The sequence below is a fragment of the Anolis carolinensis genome, chromosome 2 (assembly GCF_035594765.1).
Source record: "Anolis carolinensis isolate JA03-04 chromosome 2, rAnoCar3.1.pri, whole genome shotgun sequence".
Lineage (NCBI taxonomy): Eukaryota > Metazoa > Chordata > Lepidosauria > Squamata > Dactyloidae > Anolis > Anolis carolinensis.
Genome location: NC_085842.1, coordinates 215,798,057 through 215,824,928, shown reverse-complemented (window position 1 = coordinate 215,824,928; position 26,872 = coordinate 215,798,057). Strand labels below are relative to the sequence as shown.

At 42.6% G+C, this 26,872-nt stretch overlaps 2 protein-coding genes across 3 annotated transcripts in view; one reads left to right on the top strand and one right to left on the bottom strand.

Annotated features, from left to right (window-relative positions):
* Positions 1-26,872, bottom strand: part of tstd2 (thiosulfate sulfurtransferase like domain containing 2) — a 225,189-nt gene that overhangs the window by 162,880 nt on the left and 35,437 nt on the right. The gene's annotated exons all lie outside the window — the stretch shown is intronic.
* The window catches only part of tmod1 (tropomodulin 1), an 80,761-nt gene that overhangs the window by 41,076 nt on the left and 12,813 nt on the right, over positions 1-26,872 (top strand). For both annotated transcript variants that reach the window (XM_016996939.2, XM_003226551.4), the window contains exons 5-8: positions 4,719-4,838; positions 14,557-14,646; positions 17,368-17,495; positions 19,288-19,395. In XM_016996939.2, the coding sequence (XP_016852428.1) occupies positions 4,719-4,838; positions 14,557-14,646; positions 17,368-17,495; positions 19,288-19,395 (446 nt within the window). The remainder of the gene's footprint in view (positions 1-4,718; positions 4,839-14,556; positions 14,647-17,367; positions 17,496-19,287; positions 19,396-26,872) is intronic.

Here is a 26,872-nt window from a genome sequence, read left to right as displayed (position 1 = left end):
TATCCAACATTCTGGATTATCCAACGCCTTTTGTAGTCAATGTTTTCAAAACATTGTGATATTTTGGTGCTAAATTCATAAATACAGTAATTACTACATAGCATTACTGCGTATTGAACTACTTTTTCCGTTAAATTTGTTGTATAACATGATGTTTTGGTGCTTACTTTGTAAAATCATAACCTAATTTGATGTTTAATAGGCTTTTTCTTAACCCCTCCTTATTATCCAACATATTCGCTTATCCAACGTTCTGCCGGCCCGTTTATGTTGGATAAGTGATACTCTACTGTATATAACTCCTAACTACTTTAAACCCTTTTTATCTTAGGGATTAATGATCCTGAGTTTTTATTTCGTGTCAAAAGCATTGCATAACAAATACATTTTAAAAATGATGGAAAAAAAATAGAGGAAATCACAAACAACTAAATAGTTTTAGACCAAAAGCGGGCAACAGCAACAGCATTGTCTGTAGCTTTTAACAACTCCTCCTCCGTGCATGAGGCAGGGCATTGTGGGCAAGCATACATATGCGGAGTTGTTTGTTCTGCTCCACAGTCACACAAGGTGGAGGATTCCTCCAGGTAGTGCCACCTTGCCAAGTTGTCTTAGATCTGCCCACTCCGCTTCTGAGTCTGTTCAGGGACTTCCAAGTTGCCCATTCTTGGTTTGCCCCTGGAGAAAGACCCTTGAGGGGAGCCATCCAGTTGCAATTGCCAGGTTTAGCTGCCCAGAGGGACACCCTTGCTGCTGCTGGAGGAACATCAAGAGGAGTGGTGGTTCTCATGAAGCCCTTCCTTGATTTGAGTCTGGTGAGAGGAGGCTGATAATCATGCAGTGGGTGGCTTTCACAATGTTCAACCTTATTTCTCTCACAGTTAGCAGCAACTTCCCGTCGCATGTCAGGAGGGGCAATGGCAGCTAACTTGTAGAGTTTATCAACAGGTGTAGGTTTAAGGCATCCTGTGATTATTCTGCATGTTTCGTTTAGTGCTATGTCCACCTGCTTCGCATGGGCAGACTTTTGCCAGACAGGACAGGCGTACTCAGCAGTTGAGAAAGACAAGGCCAGGGCTGATGTTCTTATTACTTGTGGGTCTGCACCCCATGCGCTGCCAGTCAGTTTCCGCAGGATGTTGTTGCGTGCAGCTACTTTGTGCTTGGTGTTCATGCAGTGTTTCCTATATGTTAGTGTTCGATCTAAGGTGACACCAAGATATTTAGGATGGAAACAGTGTTCGAGCTCTTGGCCTTCCCAAGTAACTTTCAGTTTCCTGTTGGCTTCACGGTTACGTAGGTGGAAAGCACACACTTGTGTCTTGGCAGGGTTAGGCTTCAGGTGGTTCTCTTTGTAGTAGCTGGAGAGGTCTTTCAAGGCATTAGTGAGTTGGTTTTCAACTGTTTCAAAATCTTTCGCTTGTGTTGTAAGGCCAAGGTCATCAGCATATATAAAGCTCTTTGTGAGTGGTGGTTGTGGCTGATCGTTCGTGAAGATATTAAATAAGGTTGGTGCAAGAACGCTGCCTTGGGGTAAACTATTCTTTTGCCTCCTCCATCTGCTTTTCCGGCCCTGAAACTCCACATAGAAGCTGCGGTTTTCTAGGAGGGTCTGGACAGTTTTTGTAAAATCAAAGTCCCGGGTGATATGGTAGACTTTATGCAGCATTTTTCTATGTTGCACCGTGTCATAGGCTGCCGTAAGGTCCACAAAAACTGTTCCCGTAATGCAGCCTTTCTCATAGCCTTCCTTGATATGCTCAGTCAGATGAAGAATTTGACCTGTACAGTTTTTCCCTGGTCTGAAACCTGCTTGTTGTGCAATAAGCTTGGGTTCGATAACAGGTCCTAGTCGATTTAATAGCATCCTCTCATAGACTTTATATAGATGACATAAGAGGGAGATTGGTCGGTAGTTCCTGAGTAAAGGGATGAAAAGTCCTTACCATACATCAAAAAATGTGCCTTCCCAAAGAACTTCCATTCATTATTTGAAATTGCCTATAAGAAATCTAGAATTCTGTTTTCTTGGTAGCTTTCTTTCTTCTCCTTTACATCTGGGACATCCAGTTTAATTCCCAAGAAGTTTGGGGAAAATACAATAGAACTTATATTTTTCTGGAAATCCCATAATGTTTGCCACGACCTTGCACTGTATACTAATATGTGTATAGCTCTGTTGGACCAACTCCTTCAGAAAGAAGAAAGGATAAGGACACTAAAGAAGACATATCCATACGCGATACCCACAATTTCATGTCTAAAGAGGTGTCCTTTCTAGGCATTTTCTAGGTCTCCAGTATGATTCTATGGTCAATTTGTGGATTTATTATTATTTGTTTTTATCCTGCTTTTCTCCCATGGGTAGGATTCAAAGCGGCATACATGAAAAACGTTGTTCATTCAATAGGGTTTACTGATAACTGCGATTTCACTTATCCACATGAAATGTACCCTTCAGGGGTCATGCTGTATTTTCCCTCTCAGAAACAGTAAGCAGTATTAGCCTTCAGGATCTAGAAAAAGGAGTTCCTTTCTATTTTGAGCTTCTCCCTCCTACCTTTTTTTCTCTGAAGAAGTTTGAAGAGGAGCAATTCTGTTTGCCTCCTACCTTTCCCGCAGATTTTTTTACCTTTTTTCTGTGAAACAGCTAGAACAGGAGAAACAATTTGCTTAGGAGAGCTGCTTTCCCCAATTCAGAGGAGGTCAGTGGTAAATTTTCAAGAGCAGCTTAAGAAAAGTTGGTTGGCTGTACTAGACCAATGGTTCTGAGTACTGGATGGCCCTATATCTAAATTGGTTCCTGGCATTGTAGTTCCATAACTGTGGATAACACTCCAGCCCTTCCACACAGCCCTATATCCCAGAAAATCAAGGCAGAAAATTCCACAATATCTGCTTTGAACTGGGTTATCTGAGTTCACACTGCCATATATTCCAGTTCAAAGCAGATAATGTGGGATTTTATTCAGCTGTGTGGAAGGGCCCTCAGATTGTACAAGTGTCTTTAATTTTAGCAGAGTTTTGAATCTTTTGCTTTAGAAATGTATGTCAATATCACTCACACCAATCTCAGGCATGTCAAGAAAGAATAACGAGTGGTGGGGGAGAGGGGATCTCCCTCTGTCATTCATGATAACTTTTCATTCTCTGCTATTGGTTTTAATTGGCTGGGAGATGAAACTCTGTGTACCGCAGCTAGCATAGCAGGTTAACCGCCAGCTAAAAAAAAATCTTGCCGACCAAAAGGTTGACAGTTCAAGCCGCGAACGGGGTGAACTCTCCCCAAAAGCCTAGCTTCTGCCTACCTAACAGTTTGAAAACAGCAATGTGAGTAGATAAATAGGCACTGCTCCAGCAGGAAGGTAAAAGGCACCCCTGAATAATTTTTATTATTGTCATTTTATTATGACACAGCAAACAAGATAGATATGCTGGATTTCGTATCACAAAATCACAAGTCGAACACTTCCCAAGTGTCTAGGACTGTGTGATGTATTTTCGGATGATGCGTGCAGATCCCAGTAGGGTGGCTTTTTGCAGTTGGCAGATTGTAATTTTGTCAATGTCTATTGTTTCCAAATACCAGCTGAGATCTTTTGGCATGGCACCCAATGTGCTGATCACCACCGGGACCACCTGTACTGGTTTCTGCCAGAGTCTTTGAAGTTCAGTCTTGAGGTCATGATAGCGGCTGAGTTTTTCCTCTTGTTTTTCGTCAGTGCAACTGTCACCTGGGATGGCAACATCAATGATCCAAACCTTTTTCTTTTCCACAACTGTGATGTCTGGTGTGTTGTGTTCCAGAACTTTGTCAGTCTGGATTCGGAAGTCCCACAGTATCTTTGCGTGCTCATTTTCCAAGACTTTTGCAGGTTTGTGATCCCACCAGTTCTTTACTGCTGGGAGGTGGTACTTGAGGCATAAGTTCCAACTAATCATTTGGGTCACATAGTTGTGCCTCTGTTTGTAGTCTGTCTGTGCGATTTTCTTACAGAAGCTGAGGATATGATCAATGGTTTTGTCGGTTTCCTTGCACAGTCTGCATTTATTATTATTATTATTATTATTATTATTATTATTATTATTATTATTATTATAACTTTATTTTTGTACTCTGCCTCCCCAAAAGGACTTGAGCGGCTTACATGTGACACAAAGTGCTTAAAACAACCCATAAAATAAACACATAGTACAATACAAAAAGTAAAAACGCGCCGACGATTCCGCCACATGCCAAAATTGAAAGAGGGAAGCCTGCCTCTATTTATGTACTGTCTGTCTCTGCCAATTGTATAATGGTATTCAATGTTTGACGTATATATGTACCTATAATCTGCTCTGAGTTCCCTCGGGGAGATAGAGTGGAATATAAATAAATATATTATTATTATTTCCCTGTGAAAAATCCTGACTTAATATTCTCCAAGTGTGATAGCTAACCATACAATTAAAATAACACTTAATTTGGCCGTTACAGAGTTAGTGTCTACATACAGTGTTATATCCCATGTTTTTGCTAAACCAGTGCTAAAATAACATAAAGTATCACTTTACTAGTGGAATGTATTGGTTTTTCTTTCCAGTCCTGTACATCCTACTAAGTGGCTACAAGGCTGTCAGATAAAGACATAAGCAGCAGGGAATGTTGACCTCCATCATCAAAATGATTGCAAACCTGCTAGAATGAGCTGACACCACTTTCTTTTTTTTAATAGGAAAAATCTGGGTCCCCAAGCAAAAAGCTATCGATCCTGTTTTGGAGAGTGTTACTCTGGAACCAGAACTGGAGGAAGCCTTAGCAAATGCCTCAGACGCTGAACTCTGTGATATTGCAGGTAAAATGCAAGGATCTAGGGACGTGGCTTATTGTAATGCAGTTACTGCTTATGTTAGTACATAGTGTTTCATATGGAGGAGTATTCAGAAATCAGCAGAACTCCATCTACCTCAAATCCAAGAAGAAAGAACAGATTTCCCTGGCAGTCCTTACAGGCTGTTAAGTCTGGAAAGAACCTAAAGAACCTGGGTGCTACCACTCTGGTTTCAGTGTGAAATCACCATTCATTGCTTTTTTTTTTTTACTTGATACTGTTAACCAATCATTATCATTTTGTCGAAGGCTTTCATGGCCAGAATCACTGGGTTGCAGTGATTTTTCCGGGCTGTATGGCGATGTTCCAGAAGCATTCTTTCCTGACGTTTCGCCCACATCTATGGCAGGCATCTTCAGAGGTTGAGGAGACCCTTCAACCTCTGAGGATGCTTGCCATAGATGTAGGTGAAATGTCAGGAGAGAATGCTTTTGGAACATAGCCAACTCACCACAACCCATTATCATTCTATTTTTTCCCCCTTTGGTTCTTCTGTCTTTTCGAAGTCAGCTGAAAGTCCAACTTTCAGAGATAAACATAAAAGAGCAGATGTGTTTAGCTTTTCCTTTTTGAATTTTTAAAAGAATGCAGCTGTTATGTGGATAAAGATACATCACAACAGAATTTAGCACACATTGATTATAACCATTCCAGTGAGTGCTGTTCCATATACCCATCTTTAATTATATATAACAATTTTAATGCTGTATTTGAAAATTAAATAGAATTGTAGTGCTAACACAAATTGGTTATTATAACCATTCCAGTGAGTGCTGTTCCATATACCCATATTTTAATTATATACAACAACTTTTAATGCTGTATTTGAAAATTAAATAGAATTGCAATGCTATAATTATTTGTAATTGCTGTAATTGTTTATTTTCAAACTAAATTCACACCCACCCATTAGCATGATTACACTATAGTCCTGTTAAAAAATGATTGTTGCATCTGTATGGTGTTACAGCAATATACCTCTAGCACTATAATTCCTTGCATTTAATTTTGGTATTATAATGTTTGTTATTGTGTTGTAATATGATACTAGCTCATATGATCAGCAAAGTTATAACAGATTTCTTCTCAGCTTCAGATACTGCCATCAATTGCACCTATATCATGGCCAAGGGTGTGACACAGCAGGACACAGACATAGATAATAGCTGATCAACTTGTTGTCGAAAGGTTTCATGGCCAGAATCACTAGGTTGCTGTGAGTTTTCCGGGCTGTATGGCCATGTTCCAGAAGCATTATCTCCTTCAAGGCCTGGCTGCTTGTTGGGAGGTGTTAGCTGGCCCTGATTGTTTCAGCCAGGTCTTGAAGCTACAAGGCCATCAAATGCTGATCAATGTGATTAATTTCAACATTCACACTTGCCTCCAACATACAAGCGTTCTTTCTCCCACCCTGGACCTTCTACAGATATGTAAACCTCCCTTGCCTAGTTTCCAGTATACCTCACAACCCCTGAGGATGCCTGCCATAAATGTGGATGAAACGTCAGGAGATAATGCTTCTAGAATATGGCCATACATCCCAGAAAAATCACAGCAACCCAGCTGATTAACTGATTACATAGTGTGAAGTCCAGTGTTTTTTCTCTTGCTTCATTTATCATGTCAGAAGTGAATTGAGAATGCAGTTATAATGTATAGAAAAACCACAAACAAAATTAAAAACTTGGCATTATACTAAATTTCCTTTGCCTAGAAGCTGGCAATTTCTCTTACTAAGCAGCTGTAGATGGACAGGGATTAGTTGGTAGTAAAGATCTAGCCCATAGAGATATGTGCCAATCACTTAGTGATGTGAACATGTGAATGTTCCTACTATAATTACTGCTGGAGGAGAAATATGTTGTCTGCATCTGCTCCTGATTGACATATTTTCCTTTGTCTCCAAAGATTGTGTAAAGACCAGATTAGAGATGATCATAACTGCATGTCATCTGCACTTTCTATCTTTTCTGTCCCCTGTTTTTTTTTTTCCTTATATATGTTATGAGTCTGAATTTTCCTTCTCCCTTCCCTCGCAGCAATAGCAACAGTAGTTAGATGTGGAGTCCCGGCATGTCTCACAGAGATTATTACTTAAGAGTTATGAAACTGGAGGATGACATGCAGTTGCTATTTTCATCCTTGTCTCTAACATGAGCCTAGGATCAAGAAAACCTAGCTGAAGTTGCTTTGGCTTATCTTCCATAAGTGCACATTAACAACCATTTCACTTCATCTTTTCCCTTTTTTCATTCCATAGTTACTGAACCATCCCCTCCTGCTTAAACTATGTCTGTTTTTTCCAGCCTGCTGCCTGTTCCTCCCATTTTCCCATGAAATCATCCATCACATTAGAAGCCGCAGAGGGACTGTAAGAGAACCGTGCGGGTGACCTCATGGCCCTGTTTTAGGAATGCAAATTTGCATTAGGCCTGCTGCTCTGCCGTTGTCCAAAATTGTTTTGCTGCTTGTTCATTTTGTATTTGCAAAAGCTGTCTGGATTGTGAATTGGGGTTTACTCATTAGGTCAGAATATTGCTTCATCACCTGCCTAAGGTACTCTTCATCAGATGTAAACTGGCAAGCTAGCGTTTTCTCTTCCCATTCACTCATGTGGAGTTTCAATTTGTACTTGAAATTGTGGGCTGGTGTTTGGCCAGTATATGCCCTCCTAGCTTAATGTTCATCATATCATTATTTCACATCATCGTTGCAGATTTTGTGCCAATTTTTTTGACCAAACAAAGTGGGGTGCAACCATTTTGAAAATCGTGATATTGCAGTATTTAAAAAACACCCTTTTAAAAGCAGTTCTTTCAAGAGGAGCACCACCCTTTTTAACCACTTGTGTGGCTTGTTTAGAGTAGGGCTTCTTAAACTTTTTTGACTCATGACCCCTTTCTGCTTGAGAAATTTTTTGTGACCCCTTTTCTCCTGAGAAATCTTTACATGACTGAGTATTTAGATACAGTAGAGTCTCGCTTATCCAACGTAAACAGGCCGGCAGAATGTTGGATAAGCGAATATGTTGGATAATGAGGAGAGATTAAGGAAAAGCCTATTAAACATTAAATTAGGTTATGATTTTACAAATTAAGCACCAAAACATCATGTTATACAACAAATTTGACAGAAAAAGTAGTTCAATACACAGTAATGCTATGTAGTAATTACTGTATTTACGAATTTAGCACCAAAATATCATGATAATTGAAAACATTGACTACAAAAATGCGTTGGATAATCCAGAACGTTGGATAAGCGAGTGTTGGATAAGTGAGACTCTACTGTATATGCAACAGATATAAAATTAAAACATTTGCTGATAACAAGCAAATATGCAAGACTTGCTAAACAAAGACATATTTCCTTTTGATGAAGTACAGCTGAAGTATTTTCTGCAGAGTCCACTGTAAACACTAAACCTTCTTGCTAACAGATTCAAGTAAGTGTAGGTGGTGTTCAGAAATCTTTTAATAATAATAATGATAATGATAATAATAACAGCTTTGATAATACACAATCTCCCCGGTGGGACTCAGTGTGGATTACAGTATACACATATAAGGCAAATATTCAATGCCTATTACACAGGAAACAACAATGACATACAATACACAGACGGACAAAGGTAAAGGCCTTCCCCTTTCATCTCCAATGCCTGGAGGCGATGCTCAAGTGCAGCCATGGGGAGGTGCTCTTGTTTCATTTTTCCCAGCTGAGGAATCTGTTGTCCATAAACATCTCCAGTCGTGTTTTGCTGGCATGTCTGCATGTCTGCATAGGGCACCCTTTTACCTTCCTGCCGAGGCGGTACCTGTTGATCTACTTGCATTGCATGCTTTCGAACTGCTAGGTTGGCAGACGTTAGGGCTGATATTGGGAACTCACCCCGAGTCACAGCTTCGAACTGCCAACCTTCCGGTCAGCAGATTTCCTGCAGCTAGAGGTTTAATCCGCTGCGCTATTGCGGCCCCTGTTTTACTGTTGTCAAACTTTTTGCAACCCCACACCGAGCTAAGAGGACCCCATTTGGGTTTGGGACCTACCGATTAAGAAACAGTGGTTTATAGCATTGCAGTACTTCTTTGGGTTGAGTGACAATACTGTTAATACTGTAGTCATGAACAGATTTACCACTGCTATGATTACAAGATTGCCCCCTTTTGGTCTAAAGCCATTTAGCTGTTTGTGATTCCTTTATTTTATCGCTTTTAAACTTATTTATTATGCAATGCTTTTGACACAAAATAAATAAAATTACAAGACTGAAGACAAAAAACCCCCAAATTTTTGAAATCAAAAAAAAGTGTGTGACGATTATCCTCTGAAATATGTTAATTCTGAAAAGCAGCAAAAGAACAACAATAGAAAATTATGAGAAAAGAAGGCTAAAATGTCCCTCCTCTCTCAAGAAAATGTACGTGTGCCTTAATTTTGAAATGGCATGAAACCATTACTAGCATGCATAAATAAATAAATAAACAAAGGCCCTACCCCATTCCTAGAGGAGGGCTGCCTCCCATATGTTGCATGATATACTGCTCTGTCCTTTCCTCCTCCTTCTCACTTGCGGGCGTGGATCATTTTCCCATTTGTTAGCTGCCCCGAGTCCCTTGGGGAGAGGGGGCAGGGTATAAATAAAGATTATTTATTTATTTATTTATTTAAACTGAATGTGATTAGAAACAATATAAATAATTGCCCTCAAAGGAAACTGCTGGTTGTATCTCTGATTGAGTTTTGCTATGGACTATATTTGTTGCAATGAAGTGGGTGCTAGCAACACTAGTTTCTACTGATAGCCATTCTCAGTGTAGTCCGTCACACACGTAACACATTCTAAAAGTATAATTTCTAATATTTGAGTAGTATTCCAATTTTAATTTAGAAGAGTAATGCTGAAATAGCTTTTCAGATGAGTAGTTATTCTGAAAGGATTTTATCCTTGTCTTGGAGTCATATTGGAATTTGGGAGCTTCTGGCTAAGGAAAGAATTAAGATACTATTTGAAAGAGAAGGCTTGTTGTTCTTTGGAAAGAGAAGCAAAGTTTCAGCTTTAGTGAATCCCTTTTTTTGGAAATTGTCTACATTCATATTTTTGACACGTTTTCCCCAATGGTTTTCCTAGGCTTCTTAGTTACAGTATTTGAAAATATCACAGGAGATAAGCCTCTTTGAAAGACAATTCATCCACTGCTACCAGGCTTCCCCGGAGACAGGCAGCTGCAAGAGAGCATTAGATGCAGTCTTAGGTGTATTTGTTGTTTGAGAATGTCACTAACAAGGCCTGATAGATTTAGATGATATCCATTGCAAACTAAGAAAGAAGGCTGAAAATATGATTTTAAAAATCTGTGGTGCTGACAGAGCCCTTAGCAAATATACTTGGATTTCAGAATCGGAAAAAAAAATACTGACAGTAGATATGTTTGAGAGCCACTGGTCTAGAAATCACAACAAGAAGGCAATATTTGCTTTGTCTATCTTGTCTACCGCCCCTTGTCTATCTGCCGCCCCTACCGCAAAAAGGTATATTTTGTGCAAGGACCAAAGGTTTAGAAATATAAGGTTAATGTAGTTTCCTTTGTGGCTGAACATTTGTCTATAAATATTTGGGAGTTTGTTTTTAAAACTCAGAGCTCCCTAGGCAAGAGAAACAGGATGACAGGAAGAGCCAATATGGTGGTTGTTGTTCTCTCCACTCCAGCATTGCAGATGTAGATTTCTTAATCTACATTTTCTCTTGTCCCCTGCTTTTGACTAGCAATGTAAAACAGCACCAACAGCTAACATTAACATCACTTTTGGAAAGTGCAGTTCACACAAAAGCAGCAGAGATCAACGTTGGCTGACTCCACCTGATTGTGATGTAGACACCTATTTATCAGTAGTATCCTTCACTTGAAGTGTAAGGCTGTACTATCTGCAGTCTGCCAGCTTATTTACACCTTATTCTGGATGGCACACTCTGGTATGGACAAAGCTGATGTACAAGCAGCCAACAGGCCCTGGCTGGATGGGTATTGCTGCCTCCAGCTCTCCACAGGCCTCACCAGAACATTCCTCTGGAATAAATGTCATTGCCAGTTTCCACATCCCGAGGAAGGCTGACCCAGAAGAGGCTTCAAGTTCTCAAGCCAATAATGTGTCTCCAGGATGGAGAATTAACATAGGACGCATCTACGCTATAGAATTAATGCAGTTTGACACCACTTCGATTGCCATGGCTCAGTGCTATGGAACGCTGGGAACTGTATAGAATCATGGAATCATGGAGTTGGAAGAGATCTCATGGGTCATCCAGTCCAAGAAGCAGGAAAATCGTATTCAAAGCATCCCTGACAGATGGCCATCCAGCCTCTGTTTAAAAGCTTCCAAAGAAGGAGCCCCCACCACACTGGGGAAGAGAGTTCCACTGTTGAACAGTTCTCACAGTTAGGAAGTTCTTCTTAATGTTCAGGTGGAATCTCCTTTCCTGCAGTTTGAAGCCATTGTTCCATGTCCTAGTCTCCAGGGCAGCAGAAAACAAGCTTGCTCTCTCCTCCCTATGACTTCCCCTCACATATTTATACATTGCTATCATGTCTCCTCTTAGCCTTCTCTTCTGCAGGTTAAACATGCCCAGCTTTTTAAGCTGCTCCTCATAGGGCTTGTTCTCCAGATCCTTGATAATTTTAGTCTCATGTCAACATCTCCCTTGAAATGTGGTGCCCAGAATTGGACACTGTATTCCAGGTGTGGTCTGACCAAGGCAGAATAGAGGGGTAGCATGACTTCCCTGGATCTGGACACTATACTCCTTTTTATGCAAGCCAAAATCTCATTGGCTTCTTTAGCTGCCACATCGCATTGTTGGCTCATGTTTAACTTGTAGTTTGGTGAGGCACTGGCACTCTTTGTCAGAGAAAACTAAAGCCACAACTCACAAGATTTCATATCATTGAGTCATGTCAATTATAGCGGTGCCAATAGGGACTTCCCAACATTGATGTGGCAGCATCAGGCTTTCTCTTGTGCAGCAGTAATTCATGTTCCTTCCACTTTGTGCTGGGGCTTCAGTGCAGTCCTGCCTTTAATGTCATCTATTTGGGGCTTTTAGTGCAGGTGGATCCAAACACCGTACATCAGTCTTGCAGTGCAGGACAAATAGTCTGTGGTGCAAGCTGGTGAGCAGCCAGCTGAGACCAATCACTCTGACCAAGAGGTCATGAGTTCAAGGCCAGCTCGGAGCCTGCATTTGTCTTGTCTTTGTTCTATGTCAAGGCATTGAATGTTTGCCTATATGTGTAATGTGATCCGCCCTGAGTTCCCTTCGGGGTGAGAAGGGAAGAATATAAATGCTGTAAATAAATAGTGTACAATGTAGACTGGTGTGTTACAGAATCAAGAGCTTGTTTGTTGTCTCATGTTCAGACATAGAAACAAATCATGAGTTATAACAGCCTTTCTATTTGTATCCCACAAGCCTTCAAATTATTCTGTTTGGAGGCAGGATCCATATTGGTGGTATGTAATACTGACTTCTGTGTAGGCTATGTCATGAATTACATTGTGGTGACAGCAAGGCAGGTATTAACGTTTGTATGCTACATTTTTGTTCTGTCACGCGCTGGGCCTGTAACTATTGTCTTTGTATAGGACGTATACTATGTCTTTGTATAGGACGTATACTTTATGCCCAGCGGGAAGCCAGGGCGCCTCGAAAGACAGGTTGAGAATTTTCCTGAACAAGGATAGTCCTTTGGGTCTTTAATGAGATAACAAAGTCTTTATTGATGAACAAATAATAAATCTTCAAGGAGTCAAATAACACTTCAAAGTTTCCTTAATAAACTGTTGGCCCTTTCAGTCTTGTCCCCAGCGGGCAGGCAACTGGCTTTGGATAACTGTGAAAACCCTCTTATAACCTCTCCCAGGCTGTCTATCAAAATGGGCCTGGCTGATGTGGGACCCACTACCGATTCCAAATGCATCTGGGTATCAAGTGGACCTACCAACCATGGCTTGCAGATGTTTCAGCTGGGGTTCCGTGGATCTGTGATGCTGTTCTCTCTTTGAGTCTTTAGAGACTTAGGACTGTTTCCCTCAGGAGCTGTGAGGCTGAGAGGCTATAAGCTCTCAGCCAGAGCTTTTGGGACTTTTCCCCTGGAATTTCTGTTTCTGGTTTCTCGGATGTTCTATATCCCCAGATATGCTTGAGATATGAAGCTTTTCTACGGGACGAGCTGGTCTACGTCCTATAGCTTAGCTTCCTAAGTGAGACAGACTTAAAAATGGCTCCTCCCCTCCCAGAGCCCTGAACGAAGGGCGGAACCAAACTTAATGATGATTGACAGGCGGCCTGTCCTATGATTGCAAACATTTGCAGCAAGAAAATAAAGTCGGAGCTTTTGGTACAGCTGTACCAGCACAATTTTATTTAATGAATAAAAAGCTTTGCTATGGGAGCTAGCTTGCCTGAAGCTCTAATGGAATGCCATTAAATAACTTTCACAAGGATATAATTGCATGTATGGAGTTTAGGCTTACAGTAAGTGTTTAAAGCACATGCTTACAGAAGTCCCTAGGATACATTAGGAAATAAAATGTTATTTGAGAGCAAAACATCGGTTAGAAATTCTTATATCAGGTCAAATGCAGTCTCTGTCTAGTTGTTTCCCCCCTTGGTGTGCATTTAAATGTGCTTAGAAAATTATTGGTCATCAAGAACTCTCTTATACAACAAAGAATGGCTTTTTGTATCTACAGAGGTCCTGTGCCCCAAGCCCCAGCCAATGTGGAGAATTGACTGTAGCACCTACTGCAATATGTGTGTAACTAATTGATTAGAAAGTACAGAAATAATCAGTTATTTCCATTAATATCAGGTTAAAGTCATGACAAATATCTCATCTATAGGTTCACAGCTATATAGTATGCTGCATGTGGCCAGAGCATTGCCTTCTGAGGATGGATATGGCTTTATTAGACTGTAATGTTTCTATGTGCTGCTAAATGCACTCCATAGAGTGATCGTGTGAATGTGTAGACTAACTTTGAAACCAAACAAAGTCCAGCTGCTTATCTATTTGGAGAGGCTTCTCAAGTATTTCTGTCAGGCCCTTATAAATTCTGCGGGTGGCTCACGTCCCATATGGCAAATGCTGCTGGCCATTTGCCCACTGGTAACTTGATATGAAGTGTATGTAACTCATTTGTTGAGCTTGTCCTTTGGACGTCCCGCCAAATGGTGTGAAGAAGTTTACTGCCTTTATAATTTGTTCTCTCAAATGTCTAAGCAATTGCGTAAAAATCTCCTTAACCTTTGGCAGAATGCACAGACAATTGGCTCACTAAATGGGAAAGAGATCCAGAAGAACAACATGCTACAGTAAATTACTACTTGAAAAAAAAGCTGCCTACATTCAACAAAAGCGACTATGGGGGAAAAGGGGAGCTCATATTGGTTGTTATCATGTGAACTGTATTGGTCTTCACCCGGCATTCTGGGTCTTCTAGAATTATCCTCTGCCTCAACCTCCTTGCCTTTGAAATAGAAATAAAACAAAACCATTTATCACTGCTGTTTCGGGCTTTTTTCTAGGCTGCTGTGTGTGTTGGCCAAACCATTACTTTCCCAAGAAAGGAAAATCAGTTACTTTGCTCCACTGATTTGTTTATTTTCTTTTCTCTTGTGTAGCTATTCTTGGCATGCATACCCTGATGAGTAATCAACAATATTATGAAGCGCTTGGAAGCACAACGATAGTCAACAAAGAAGGACTGAACAGTAAGTAAGATTTGCAGCCTCACAGATTCTAAAGGCCTCCATCTGCAGAGTCCATGACATTGATGTAATAGCACTGGTGCTTTTTGAACAAATATACAGGCAGTCCCCGGGTTACCGACAAGATCGTTCTGTAAGTTTATTTCTAAGTTGAATTTGTATATAAATTAGAACAGGTACACTTTTAAGTATAACTCCAGTCAAAATATTTCTTTTAATTTTGGATAGCATAGGGAAGGGTTAATACACCTGTGGTGTTTGTTTTGTGGTCTCTGCCCTTGTTCAGAAGATTTCACCTCACTTTCTGTCCCTGTGACACTTGGATTTTGAAAAAAAATGGCCACCTTGATTAGCATTGAATGCCCTTGCAGCTTCAAAGCCTAGGACCACCAAACGCGGCACCCAAACACGAGTCAAGGAACATGAAAAGCACTGCAGACTAGAAAACCAGAAAACTCAGCCATAGCAGAGCACTTGATAAGCTAACCTGAACACAGCATATTATTTGAGAACACAGAAATGCTGGACCAATCTCACAACCACCATGTCAGACTACACAGAGAAGCTATTGAAATCCACAAGCATGTGGACTATTTCAACAGAAACCATGAAAATAAACAAAATCTGGCTACCAGTATTTTAAAAAACTATAAAATCAGGATAGTATATAAAGAACAACACCCTGAAAATGGGAATTCCAGACAGGAATCAGTCAGGGAGAGCTGACACCTCTGAACAAAGAATTCCCCCAGGCAGGAAGCAGCCAGGCTTCAAGGCTATTCAATGCTAAACAAGGTGATCAATTGCAATGTTCACACTTGCCTCAAACAGACAAGAGTTCTTTCTCCTACCCTGGACATTCCACAAATAAATAAACCTCACTTGCCTAGTTTCCAACAGGCCTCACAACTCTGAGGATGCCTGCCATAGATGTGGTGAAATGTCAGGAGAGAATGTTTCTGGAATATAGCCATACAGCCCGAAAAACTCACAGCAACCCAAAGTTGCTTTAGCTGCTGGGGAAGCAATCAGGTGTATGGTGAGAAGGAGTGTGTTAAAAGAGGAGATACTGAAGGTGAGGAGATGAAAGGAGGGACTTGGGGGAGCCCATCCGAGCACATGCAAGGGAGGGTGGCAAGAGTGGGTTGAATCACTGTAAAGATTAAAAAATCCCATTTGTTCCGTAATGTAAGCCATCCAGGATGCTACAAAAGCAATTTATGTCCCAACCTCAGGAAGCTGAAAGCCAGACAGAAAGAGATTTAAATAATTAGATCTATTCTAAACAATTAGTGTCATCCAAACCTGCTTAGAGCTATCATGGCATTGCCTGCAATTTGACCTTCCTCAGAAGTAGTAAATATGAAACTAGAAGGTAATTCTCCCTAGCCAAGGGATCTACGTTTCGGGCATTAGCCGCTTCTGATATCTATATTGTAAAGCCAGCCCTTGTAGACTTCACCCACCAAAGGACACCAGGATCTATAGAGTAAGCACAAGCAGTGGGTCTTACTCTGAGATTTGGAGCTATAGAAGATCTGGGTAGCAACAGGTTTGGGAAATCTATAGTACAACTGTGTAGTTTCTAGTTTCTTTGGGGATTTGAGCACTACAATCCTCATATTCAGTGCATCAGTCCTAAGGAGTACAGCAAAAAGCACTTCCACTGGTTAACAAGTACTTTCTTTGTAAATGTTATCCTCTATTATAAAGCACAATTGAACCCACTTCTTTCATTACATTTATAGAGTTTGTATTCAACAAAAGGAAGGATGCTTTACAGTCGCAAAAAAGAAACAATAGTAGATTCACAATTTATTTCTTTTTTAAAAAAAGAGTGAAATAGATGAGGATTCCTTTTTTTTTAAGCTACTATTCCCAGAGTCTATCAACTGAATAAAGCCCCCCGTAGTGCAGTGGGTTAAACCCTTGTGCCGGCAGGACTGCTTATTTGAAGTTTGATGGTTATAATACATGAGAGAAGCCTCCCACAAGGATGGTAAAAACATCAAAACATCCGGGCATCCCCTGAGCAACATCCTTGCAGACAGCCAATTCTCTCACACCAGAAGCGACTTGCAGTTTCTCAAGTCACTCCTGACATGAAAAAAAATCAACTGAATTTGGAAGTATAATCCAAAACCCAAACTTTTCCAACTTTTTATATTGTAATGGACAAATTATATATAAAATAAAGCATATTGCAAGATAAGGCTACCAAGAAATAAGGTGAAAAGAGTTTCCATACAGAGCTGCACTCCGTATGGGATTAAAGTAGCCTTCTTCATCCTGGTGACTGATCTGGATTGGACTGCAACCCCCATCATAGGTATCATGATTGTAGATAATGGGATCTATCACCCAACATGGATGAAACCAGTTTGCATAAACTGGATTAAGGGGATATGGTTTCAATTATGCATTTCCAAGGCTGGGTTCTGAACAGTGTTACAAGAAAGAATGATTGCCTATCCACAGCCAAAGATAGGCCTGTTTGTTGTCCGTGACTTTCTTTTTCCTTTTCTTCCTCATACAAAATGAAAGCTTACAGAAATAGTGTGCTTGCCAATATGACCAGGAGCTGCTGGGCTGAGACCAAGGAGTGGGGATGGCAGTCCTTTGAGTTGATAACTTACTCTTTACTCACTGGACCACCAAGGAAATTACTCAGGAAAAGGAGACCTTTATTCATTTATCTCATTGTTCTGTCCTCCTTTCATGCAGGTATAATTAAGCCCACACAATATAAACCTGTTCCTGATGAACCAAATTCAACAGATGTAGAAGAAACTTTGGAAAGAGTGAAAAACAATGATCCAGAACTGGAGGAAGTCAATCTCAATAATATTAAGGTATGAATACTTTCTTAGGTGAACTTGCATTTTGAATGAATAGGCCACCTCACAGTTCAAGATTCAATTCTACTTATTATGTCACTGTGTATATAAACCAGTGGTTCCTAACCTGTGGTCCATGGACCACCACTGGTCCCCAAGAACTAAAATATGGTCCGCAGCCTCACCATTACTCCACCATTGCAACGAGAGTGACTGGTCTCACGAAGCCCTCTTATAGTGCTGAGGCAACGGGGATGTTGGGAGGGGAGAGGCTGACTACCGACAAAAGGCGCAACAACAAGCCTCCTGACTGCTGCTTCTCCTCCTCCTCCCTCCCCCTGAGCGGAGCTGTTCCATGTGGCACCTGGAATCTGGAGCACCTTGGTGTCTTTGTTTTTAGGCCTGTCCCTGGGGTTATTTGGGGTGCTGATTCAGAAAATTGCATTGGATAGACCACATCAGCTGTAGATTATGAAATATGGTTTTCTGTGGGCAAGCAGATGGTGACTACTGGATGACATATGTTCTGTATCAGAAACTAGAGCTGATGTGGTCTATCACATACAATTTTCTGAACTAGCACCCCAAATAACCAAACTGAATATAAGTTGACCAAAAACTGATTTTAACAAATGTTGGAGAGTGGTCCCTCGTCAAGTGTTCCCTGTTCAAAAAAAGGTTGGGAACCACAGATATAAACCAATAATTATCACTAATAATCTTTTATTGTAAAAAAAAATGGAATTAGAAGGGGAGCTACATTTTATCTCTGCAAATGTCTGTTTCCAATCGGTATTTGCTGAAAGTAATTAACCACCACAACCATGGAATGCTCTCCCCTTGGAGGCCCAATTGACACCAATACTCTTCTCATTTAGGTACCAAGTTAAAATATGGCTCTTGGCCAAAGTATTTGTGCCTTATTAATTCAAGCCAAGACTATTATTTATAGTTTTTTAAAACTTAAAGAAAATAAAAATCTGTTTTCACTCATTATATTGTTGGATATACGCCGACTTGGGTATTTTGGTTTTTATTTAATTTATAGGAACCATTGTGTTTTAACTAATGTTTTATACTGCTTATTGTTTAATTTGTTTACTTTGTTTTATTTAATATTAACTTGTCATGTTATTATCAACCTTATTTAATTTTGGATATATTATTCATTGCATTTATTTATGTTGTAAGCTGCCCTGAGTCCTTCTGGTGAGATGGGGCAGGATATAAATTATGATGATGATGATGATGATGATGATGATGATGATGATGATGATGATATAATGGTTGTTTGTTTTATGTTTCCTATTTATCTTTTGTTGTGAATCCACCCTGAGTTCCCTTGGGGAAAGAGAGCGGAATATAAGTTTTTAAAATTATTTATTTATTTATTTATTATTTTAATACTATTTGCAGGCCTGCCTGATCTCCTAATTATAACTGGGGTATACATATTTTAATAAAATAAATAGCCAAAGTTGTGTGAAGTTTGAAGAACAGATACTTTACAGGATTATATGTAGAAGTCAGAAGAGTGCTTATCTCTCCTCCCACCCACCAGTTATTCCCTAAACATTTCCCTGAAGGTTTTTCAAAATGTACTTTTCTTCTACCAGCCAGATCAGACAGCACTGGGTTGCAGTGTAAGGGGGTGTACCTCCAAATAAGTCAGTTTCCCCCAGTTTGTCTTGCTTGATCCATGTGATTACTTGAAAGAAAGTAACTTACATTTATAACCTTCACTTGTATAATTTCACACCAACTTAACAGTATACATAGAAATGGTCTGTGTATTTCTCTTTTGAAGGACATCCCTATACCAACATTAAAAGCCTATGCGGAGGCTTTGAAGAACAACAGCTATGTGAAAAGGTTCAGCATAGTAGGAACAAGAAGCAATGACCCTGTCGCTTACGTAAGTGTTAGACAGATTACCCAGGCTAATCTTCTCAAGGAAGCTTTTAATGGGACTGTTTCCTTTAAAGATGACTTGTGAGAATGAAGTGTTATCCAAGTTCACACATTGTATGAAGGACTCTCCTAACTGGAAAGAAGGTTTTTAGATACTGTCTTAATTGTACTTTTCTCAGAAAATTAGTCCAACTGCAACAGGCATGATTTGCTTTTGTATAGCAATGGTCAGGATTGAGCTTTTTAATTTGGGTGTTGGCATATTTATGAAAGAAGAGGAATGGGCAAAAGGCAAAGGTGGATAATACAAAATGATCTCACTTCAAATACATCCACTGGGGTTAGGGACATTCCTGTGAAAATGCAAATCACAAATAAAGAAATCACTATTTCTTTTACTTTTGGGCCCTTCTACACAGCCATATAATCCAGAATATCAAGGCAGAAAATCCCACAATATCTGCTTTGAACTGGATTATCTGAGCCATGCTGTCATATTTTCAAGTTCAAAGCAGAAAATGTGGGATTTTATTCAGATGTGGAAGGGGCCTAAGAGCACATCTATCTATGACTTTTCAGGTCTTCCAGCATCTCTCTATGGTCAACTTCTGCTGGAAGTTGACCATAGAAGAACCACAGAATCTAGAGAGGTATTTGCTCTAGAAATCTCTAGGTCTTCCAGCATTACTGGAGGAAGTTGACCATAGTGTCATATTGGAAGACCTAAAGTTTGCTTGAGAGAGCATTTTAAATCAAAGCTGTTAATAATCAAATCCGCAAATGTAAAAAATGCAAACGTGGAATTGTTTATGGGCTTCATGTGAGATAATGGTCTTGACAACAAGTGTACTAAATTTGTTTGTGAGCCTGTTGTGACTACAGATGACCCGTTTTCTTTTGCACATCAATTGTTTCACCTCAAAGTATTTGAAACTGAGTAAAGAGGTGGAGATGGTGGGGATGCTGTATCTTCCTCTGGATTTTTGAATGTGGATTTTTTAATGGCATTGTGAATTTCAAGGACTTGATACACATCATTGAGCAGTCCCAATTTGTAACAGGCCAATTATTCCTGTTATCCCACTTTTTAAGCTGCTTTTTAAATGTCTTAAATGTCTGCCCTATGACCCAGAATCTGGTCCCAGATTATCTGGATTATATGAATCTCCACTGCTAGAGAATCTGTGAAAAGAAGATAATCTGCCCAGGGATGCCCAGATGTTTGATGTTTTACCATCCTTGTGGGAGGCTTCTTTCATGTCCCCACATGGAGAGCTGGAGCTGACAGAGGGAGCTCATCTGCTCTCACCAGCTTCAAACCATTGATCTATTGGTCAGCAGTCCTGCCGGCACAAGGGTTTAACCCATTGCGCCACCAGGGCAATGTTACAAACAATATAGGTTCTTGTCACGACCCAGGCTGCAGAGCACCAATAACCATACACAGAGGCCAGAATCTAACTAATATCTTTATTGAAGGAATATATAAAGTTAATAAGAACAAGTGTAGAAAATAGTCCAGAAATAGACCTTTCAGGAAAGGTCAGAAATAGTCCAAAAAAGCAATGTCCAATAAGAAATATTAAGGTCCAAAGTTGTAATCCAATAACCGAAACACTCACTTTGCCAAGCAAAGTGAGGGGAGATGACAAGGTCCTTTAGTCCATAAAACTTGAGCGTGGCTAGGAAATAACTTGATACTTGAACAAGGCTTGAACGTGGAACAAGGTAACTAGGAACAAGAACAAGGTCCGTGGAATAACTTGGTAAAATCCGTGAAACAAGGCAAGGATTGATCCTGGGAAACAAGGCAAGGTCCGCAGATAAACAAAGGCTGGGAAGCAAGGCGAAGGCTGGATAGCAAGGCAAGGCTTGGGCAGGAGCGAGGCTTGAATCGGAGCGCGCTGTCCAGACACAACTCGCTCCGTAGGCTGACGAATTGACTCCGCGAAGTTACTACGCGGGCAAAACACCTATATAGAGTCTAACTTTCTCACCGAAGCAGTTCTCTGGGAAACAGAAACGAAAGCTAAACTCTGAGACCAGATGTTAAACTCCTTAAAGATTCTCACGAGAAACAGTCTTAATTGGCCACATTCTTAGCTGCTATCCTCGCACTCCTGCGCGAAGCTGATTCCAAACTTCTCTGTTGTTTACAAAACTCCCGGCGCAAGAACACGGGAGAAGTAGGCTCTGGGCTTGTTTGACATACTTCTGGGAGACAACTTTCTTGCAGGTGCAAGGTTCCCGGATCTGCCTGGGAAAGATCTGGCTGAGAGGAATCCAGTTCAGACTGGAAAGGTAAAAAACCCAAGTTTTCCTCCTCATCAGGAATTACAATGTCCTGAGCAGGACTACAAGGCCCATGGGTCATCACACTATCCCCCTCCTCAAGGCCCCTCCCAAACTGGGGCCCTTTCCCCGAGGCGCGAGGTCGCGGCTTGGCGGGATAGGTCTGATGAAAGCGGCGGGTTAGATCAGGAGCATGGACTGTGGAGGCGTCTTCCCAAGAGCGTTCCTCAGGGCCAAAACCCACCCAGTCAATGAGATATTGTAGGCGGCGGCGATGAAAGCGAGAATCCAAAATGTCCTCAACCTCGAACTCCTCCTCCCCATTCATCAAAACAGGAGGGGGGGCCGGTTGGTCTGAATCAGGACGCACACCATCCGCCGGAAGGAGCAGGGAACGGTGAAACACTGGGTGAATGCGCATTGAACGCGGAAGTTGGAGTTTGAAAGTCACGGGGTTTAATTGCGCCACCACTGGATAGGGGCCAATGAAACGGGCATCTAACTTCCGGCAAGGGCGGTGGGAGGGCAGAAAGCGAGTGGACAGGAAAACCCGATCTCCTACCTTGATTTCGGGGCCCGGTTGGCGATGTTTGTCAGCGTGGCGTTTATAGTCCTCTTTGGCTTGGTCCAGTTGCTGGAGCAAAAGTTGTTGCACCGCTGTGAGTTCCTGCAGCCAATCCTCTGCTGCGGGAACTTCTGAAGTTTCAATGACAGGGGGGAAGAAACGTGGATGGAAGCCGTAGTTTGCAAAGAACGGCGTTTCTTTTGTAGAAGCTTGAACTCCATTGTTGTAGGCAAACTCAGACAGTGGTAACAGAGAAGCCCAATTGTCCTGTTGATAGTTTACATAACAGCGAAGATACTGCTCCAAAGTGGCATTGGTGCGCTCCGTTTGCCCATCTGTTTGGGGATGATGAGCTGAAGATAAGCGAGAGTCTATGCCCAACAGTTTTTGCAGTGCCTTCCAAAAACGAGAGGTGAACTGAGATCCACGGTCCGTGACCAAACTCTTGGGCAATCCATGTAGTCTGAAAACATGTTGAAGGAATAGATCTGCAGTCTCTTTGGCCGTGGGAAGACCTTCACAGGGAATGAAATGGGCTAACTTGGTGAAAAGGTCCACCACCACTAGGATCGTGGTGAAACCACAGGAAGGTGGTAAGTCAGTGATAAAATCCGCAGAAATTATTTCCCATGGCCGAGATGGGGTAGGAAGGGGATGCAGAAGCCCTGAGGGCTTCTCCCTTCTTATCTTGGAGCGCTGGCATACTGGGCAGGTGTTGACATATTTTTCCACATCTTTGCGGATCTTGGGCCACCAAAAATCCCTTAGGATCAGATGCATGGTTTTAAATAGTCCGAAATGCCCAGCTGGTTTGCAGTCATGACACAGACGAAGCGCTTTCTCCCTGCCCGGTCCGGGTGGGATATAAACATGATTTCTATAGCATAGCAGTCCATCTTTAAGCGAAAAGGGAAAATGCAGACCTTGGCGAAGTTGGTCCTGCGCCCAGGCATCTGCTTGCTGACTAGCCCGGATTTCTTGAGCACAGATGGGTCCTGGAGTAGGGGAAGTTGAACCAATGGGAATGGATTTGGTGTTCCCCACCGTGAGCGTGGCAAAGTTCTCGGGTTGTAGCAGTTGGGATTCAAAGGTCTCCTTGCGTCCTGCAGCGTACTCCGGTTTACGTGACAGGGCGTCTGCTTGCTTGGTTTGGGCTGGAGTCACATAATGGATCTGGAAGTTGAAACGTTCGAAGAATAAAGCCCAACGTTGCTGCCTCTGATTTAGTTTGCGGGCAGTTCTTAGATGTTCTAGATTACGATGATCAGTGTGGACTTCAATGGGAAATTTGGCCCCTTCTAGCCAATGTCTCCAAGTTTCAAAGGCTGCCTTTATAGCCAGTAGTTCCTTTTCCCAAATGGTGTAATTCCTCTCTGGTGTGGTTAGTTGACGAGAATAAAAGGCACAGGGGTGGAGGTGGTCTCCCACCGGTTGTAAGAGTACAGCCCCAATTGCCACATCAGAGGCGTCCGCTTGCACAACAAAAGGGGTTCCAGGATTTGGGTGCTGTAGAATTGGCTGGGAGGTGAATAGTTTCTTTAGTTGCTGGAACCCTTTCTCTGCTTGATCAGTCCAGCGGAAAGGCTGCTTTCCACGGATGCAGCTAGTGATGGGGTCGGACCAGCGGGCAAAATCTGGAATGAACTTGCGGTAATAGTTCGCGAACCCCAAGAAACGCTGCACCTCTTTCTTGTTAGTTGGCGCCCGCCATTCCAACACTGCTGAAACCTTGGCTGGATCCATGGAAAGCCCTAGAGGCGAGATGCGGTAACCAAGGAAATCTACCTCTTGTAGATCAAAGGCGCATTTTTCCAGCTTGGCGTAAAGTCCATGATCCCGCAATCGTTGTAACACCATTTTGACGTGGTTCTCATGTTCTGATTGTGATCTGGAAAACACCAAAAAATCGTCCAGGTAGATTATCAAGAACCTGTCTAGATAGTCCTGAAAAATGTCATTGACAAAATGCTGGAACGTTGCGGGGGCTCCGCATAAACCGAAATTCATAACTCGGGACTCAAATAATCCGAATTTGGTCTGGAAGGCGGTCTTCCACTCGTCCCCTTCCCTGATGCGAACTAAGTTGTAAGCCCCCCGAAGATCCAGCTTGGTGTAAACCTTGGCTCCTCGAAGCCGATCCAGTAGATCCGAGATTAAGGGCAGGGGATAGCTGTTCCGCTTGGTGATATTGTTCAATGCTCTGTAGTCCACCACCAAGCGTAGTTCCCCTGACTTCTTCTTCACAAACATCACTGGGGAGGCGGCTGGGGATTGAGAGGGTCTGATGAATCCCTTGCGAAGGTTTGTCTCTAGGAATTCCCTGAGAGCTTCTTGCTCTGGTTCAGTCAGGGAGTAGAGATGCCCTCGCGGGATCGGGGCCCCCTCCACCAAGTCAATGGCACAGTCATAAGGTCTATGTGGGGGTAATTTTTCGGCTTCTTTCTCATTGAATACATCCCAATACTCGGAGTACTTCTTTGGCAAGGTGATGATGGGTTCGGTGTCTGTGGCATGGCATACCTTGGCTACGAGGCAATGGTTTTGGCAGTACGGTGAAGCAAACTGCAGTTCTCTGTTGGACCAGGAGATGTTAGGGTCGTGGAGAGTCAGCCATGGGATTCCCAAAATCACAGGGAAATGAGGGACCTCGGTAACAAAGAAGGAGATCTCTTCCATGTGTTCCCTTATCCACATCCTGGTGGGTTCCGACCACTGACTTACGGGGCCCGTCTTGAGGGGGCGGCCGTCTATGGCTTGCACCACACGGGCATTCTTGAAATCATGATATTGTAATCCCAGAGAGTCGGCATACTCTCTATCGATGAAATTGTTGGTAGCTCCAGAGTCTATCATGGCGTGGATCATGACGGGTCCCCTTTTTGCTGACCATAAAGTGACCACGAGAAGGAACAGGACCCCGGTTGGCGGCTCTTGGATGGATTTTTTGACCGGGTTGGCGAGCCTCTCTACACCCGGTCGTTGGCTTCCCCCGCCGGCTGTGTGCCAGTCGGCTCAGACGCCTTCGTCTCCGTGGAGGACGCCGCCGCAAGACGGGCGGCCGGCTTCCCTTTGGCTGGGCACTCTCTGGCGAAGTGGCCCCCGTTCCCGCAGTACCAGCAGAGGTTTAAGCGTTGACGACGGGCCTTCTCGGCGGCATCTAGTCTGGGACGCACATTGCCCAACTGCATCGGCACCTCCTCGCCTCCTCTGGGGTATGGGGTTGGCGGTGGGGGTCTCCACACTGGTCGTGGCTGAACACTGGCGGGAGCGGGGGGATTTGCCCCGGCTCTACTGCCCTGGCCTCGAACCCACTGTTTCCTGTTGGCAATCATGACTTCAGCCCGTAAACATTGATCAATGAGTGCCTCGAGGGTCTGGGGAGGGTCCACCTTGGAGATTTCTTCCAGCATTTCAATGTTGAGACCCTCCCGGAATTGTCCTCTGAGGGCTACATCGTTCCAGCCGGTATTGTGGGCCAGCACTCGGAACTCGGCTATATACTGAGACATAGGTCTGTCTCCTTGGAAAAGGCGACGGAGTTTGTGACCGGCTGCCTCCAAATTGTCCTCGATTCCCCAAGTCTCCTTGAGGTGGTCCAAGAAGTGTTGCGCTGATCTTAGGTGTGGAGAGGCTTGGTCGTACAGTGCCGTCGCCCAATTGGCCGCTGGCCCGTCTAGAAGACTGTAAACCCACGCCACTTTGATGTCTTCTTGGGGAAACTCGGCATCTCGGGCCTCTAGATAAGCTTGACATTGGCGACGGAAAACATGAACCTTAGAAGCTTCTCCAGTAAACTTGGTGGGCAACGCCATGGCCGGGAGGCGGACTCCGCGCTCCCGCAAGCCCTTTATTTCTCCATCCTGGGCGTTGAGTCTGTCGCGGATGCGATCCACCTCTTCCTTGTCGATGGTGTAGGTAATCGGCTGGCCGCTCGGCCCAGGTACGTCTCCGGTGGACATTCTGGCCGAGGTTAATTGGTGCTTAGGGTGGCGGAGTCAAACTGTCACGACCCAGGCTGCAGAGCACCAATAACCATACACAGAGGCCAGAATCTAACTAATATCTTTATTGAAGGAATATATAAAGTTAATAAGAACAAGTGTAGAAAATAGTCCAGAAATAGACCTTTCAGGAAAGGTCAGAAATAGTCCAAAAAAGCAATGTCCAATAAGAAATATTAAGGTCCAAAGTTGTAATCCAATAACCGAAACACTCACTTTGCCAAGCAAAGTGAGGGGAGATGACAAGGTCCTTTAGTCCATAAAACTTGAGCGTGGCTAGGAAATAACTTGATACTTGAACAAGGCTTGAACGTGGAACAAGGTAACTAGGAACAAGAACAAGGTCCGTGGAATAACTTGGTAAAATCCGTGAAACAAGGCAAGGATTGATCCTGGGAAACAAGGCAAGGTCCGCAGATAAACAAAGGCTGGGAAGCAAGGCGAAGGCTGGATAGCAAGGCAAGGCTTGGGCAGGAGCGAGGCTTGAATCGGAGCGCGCTGTCCAGACACAACTCGCTCCGTAGGCTGACGAATTGACTCCGCGAAGTTACTACGCGGGCAAAACACCTATATAGAGTCTAACTTTCTCACCGAAGCAGTTCTCTGGGAAACAGAAACGAAAG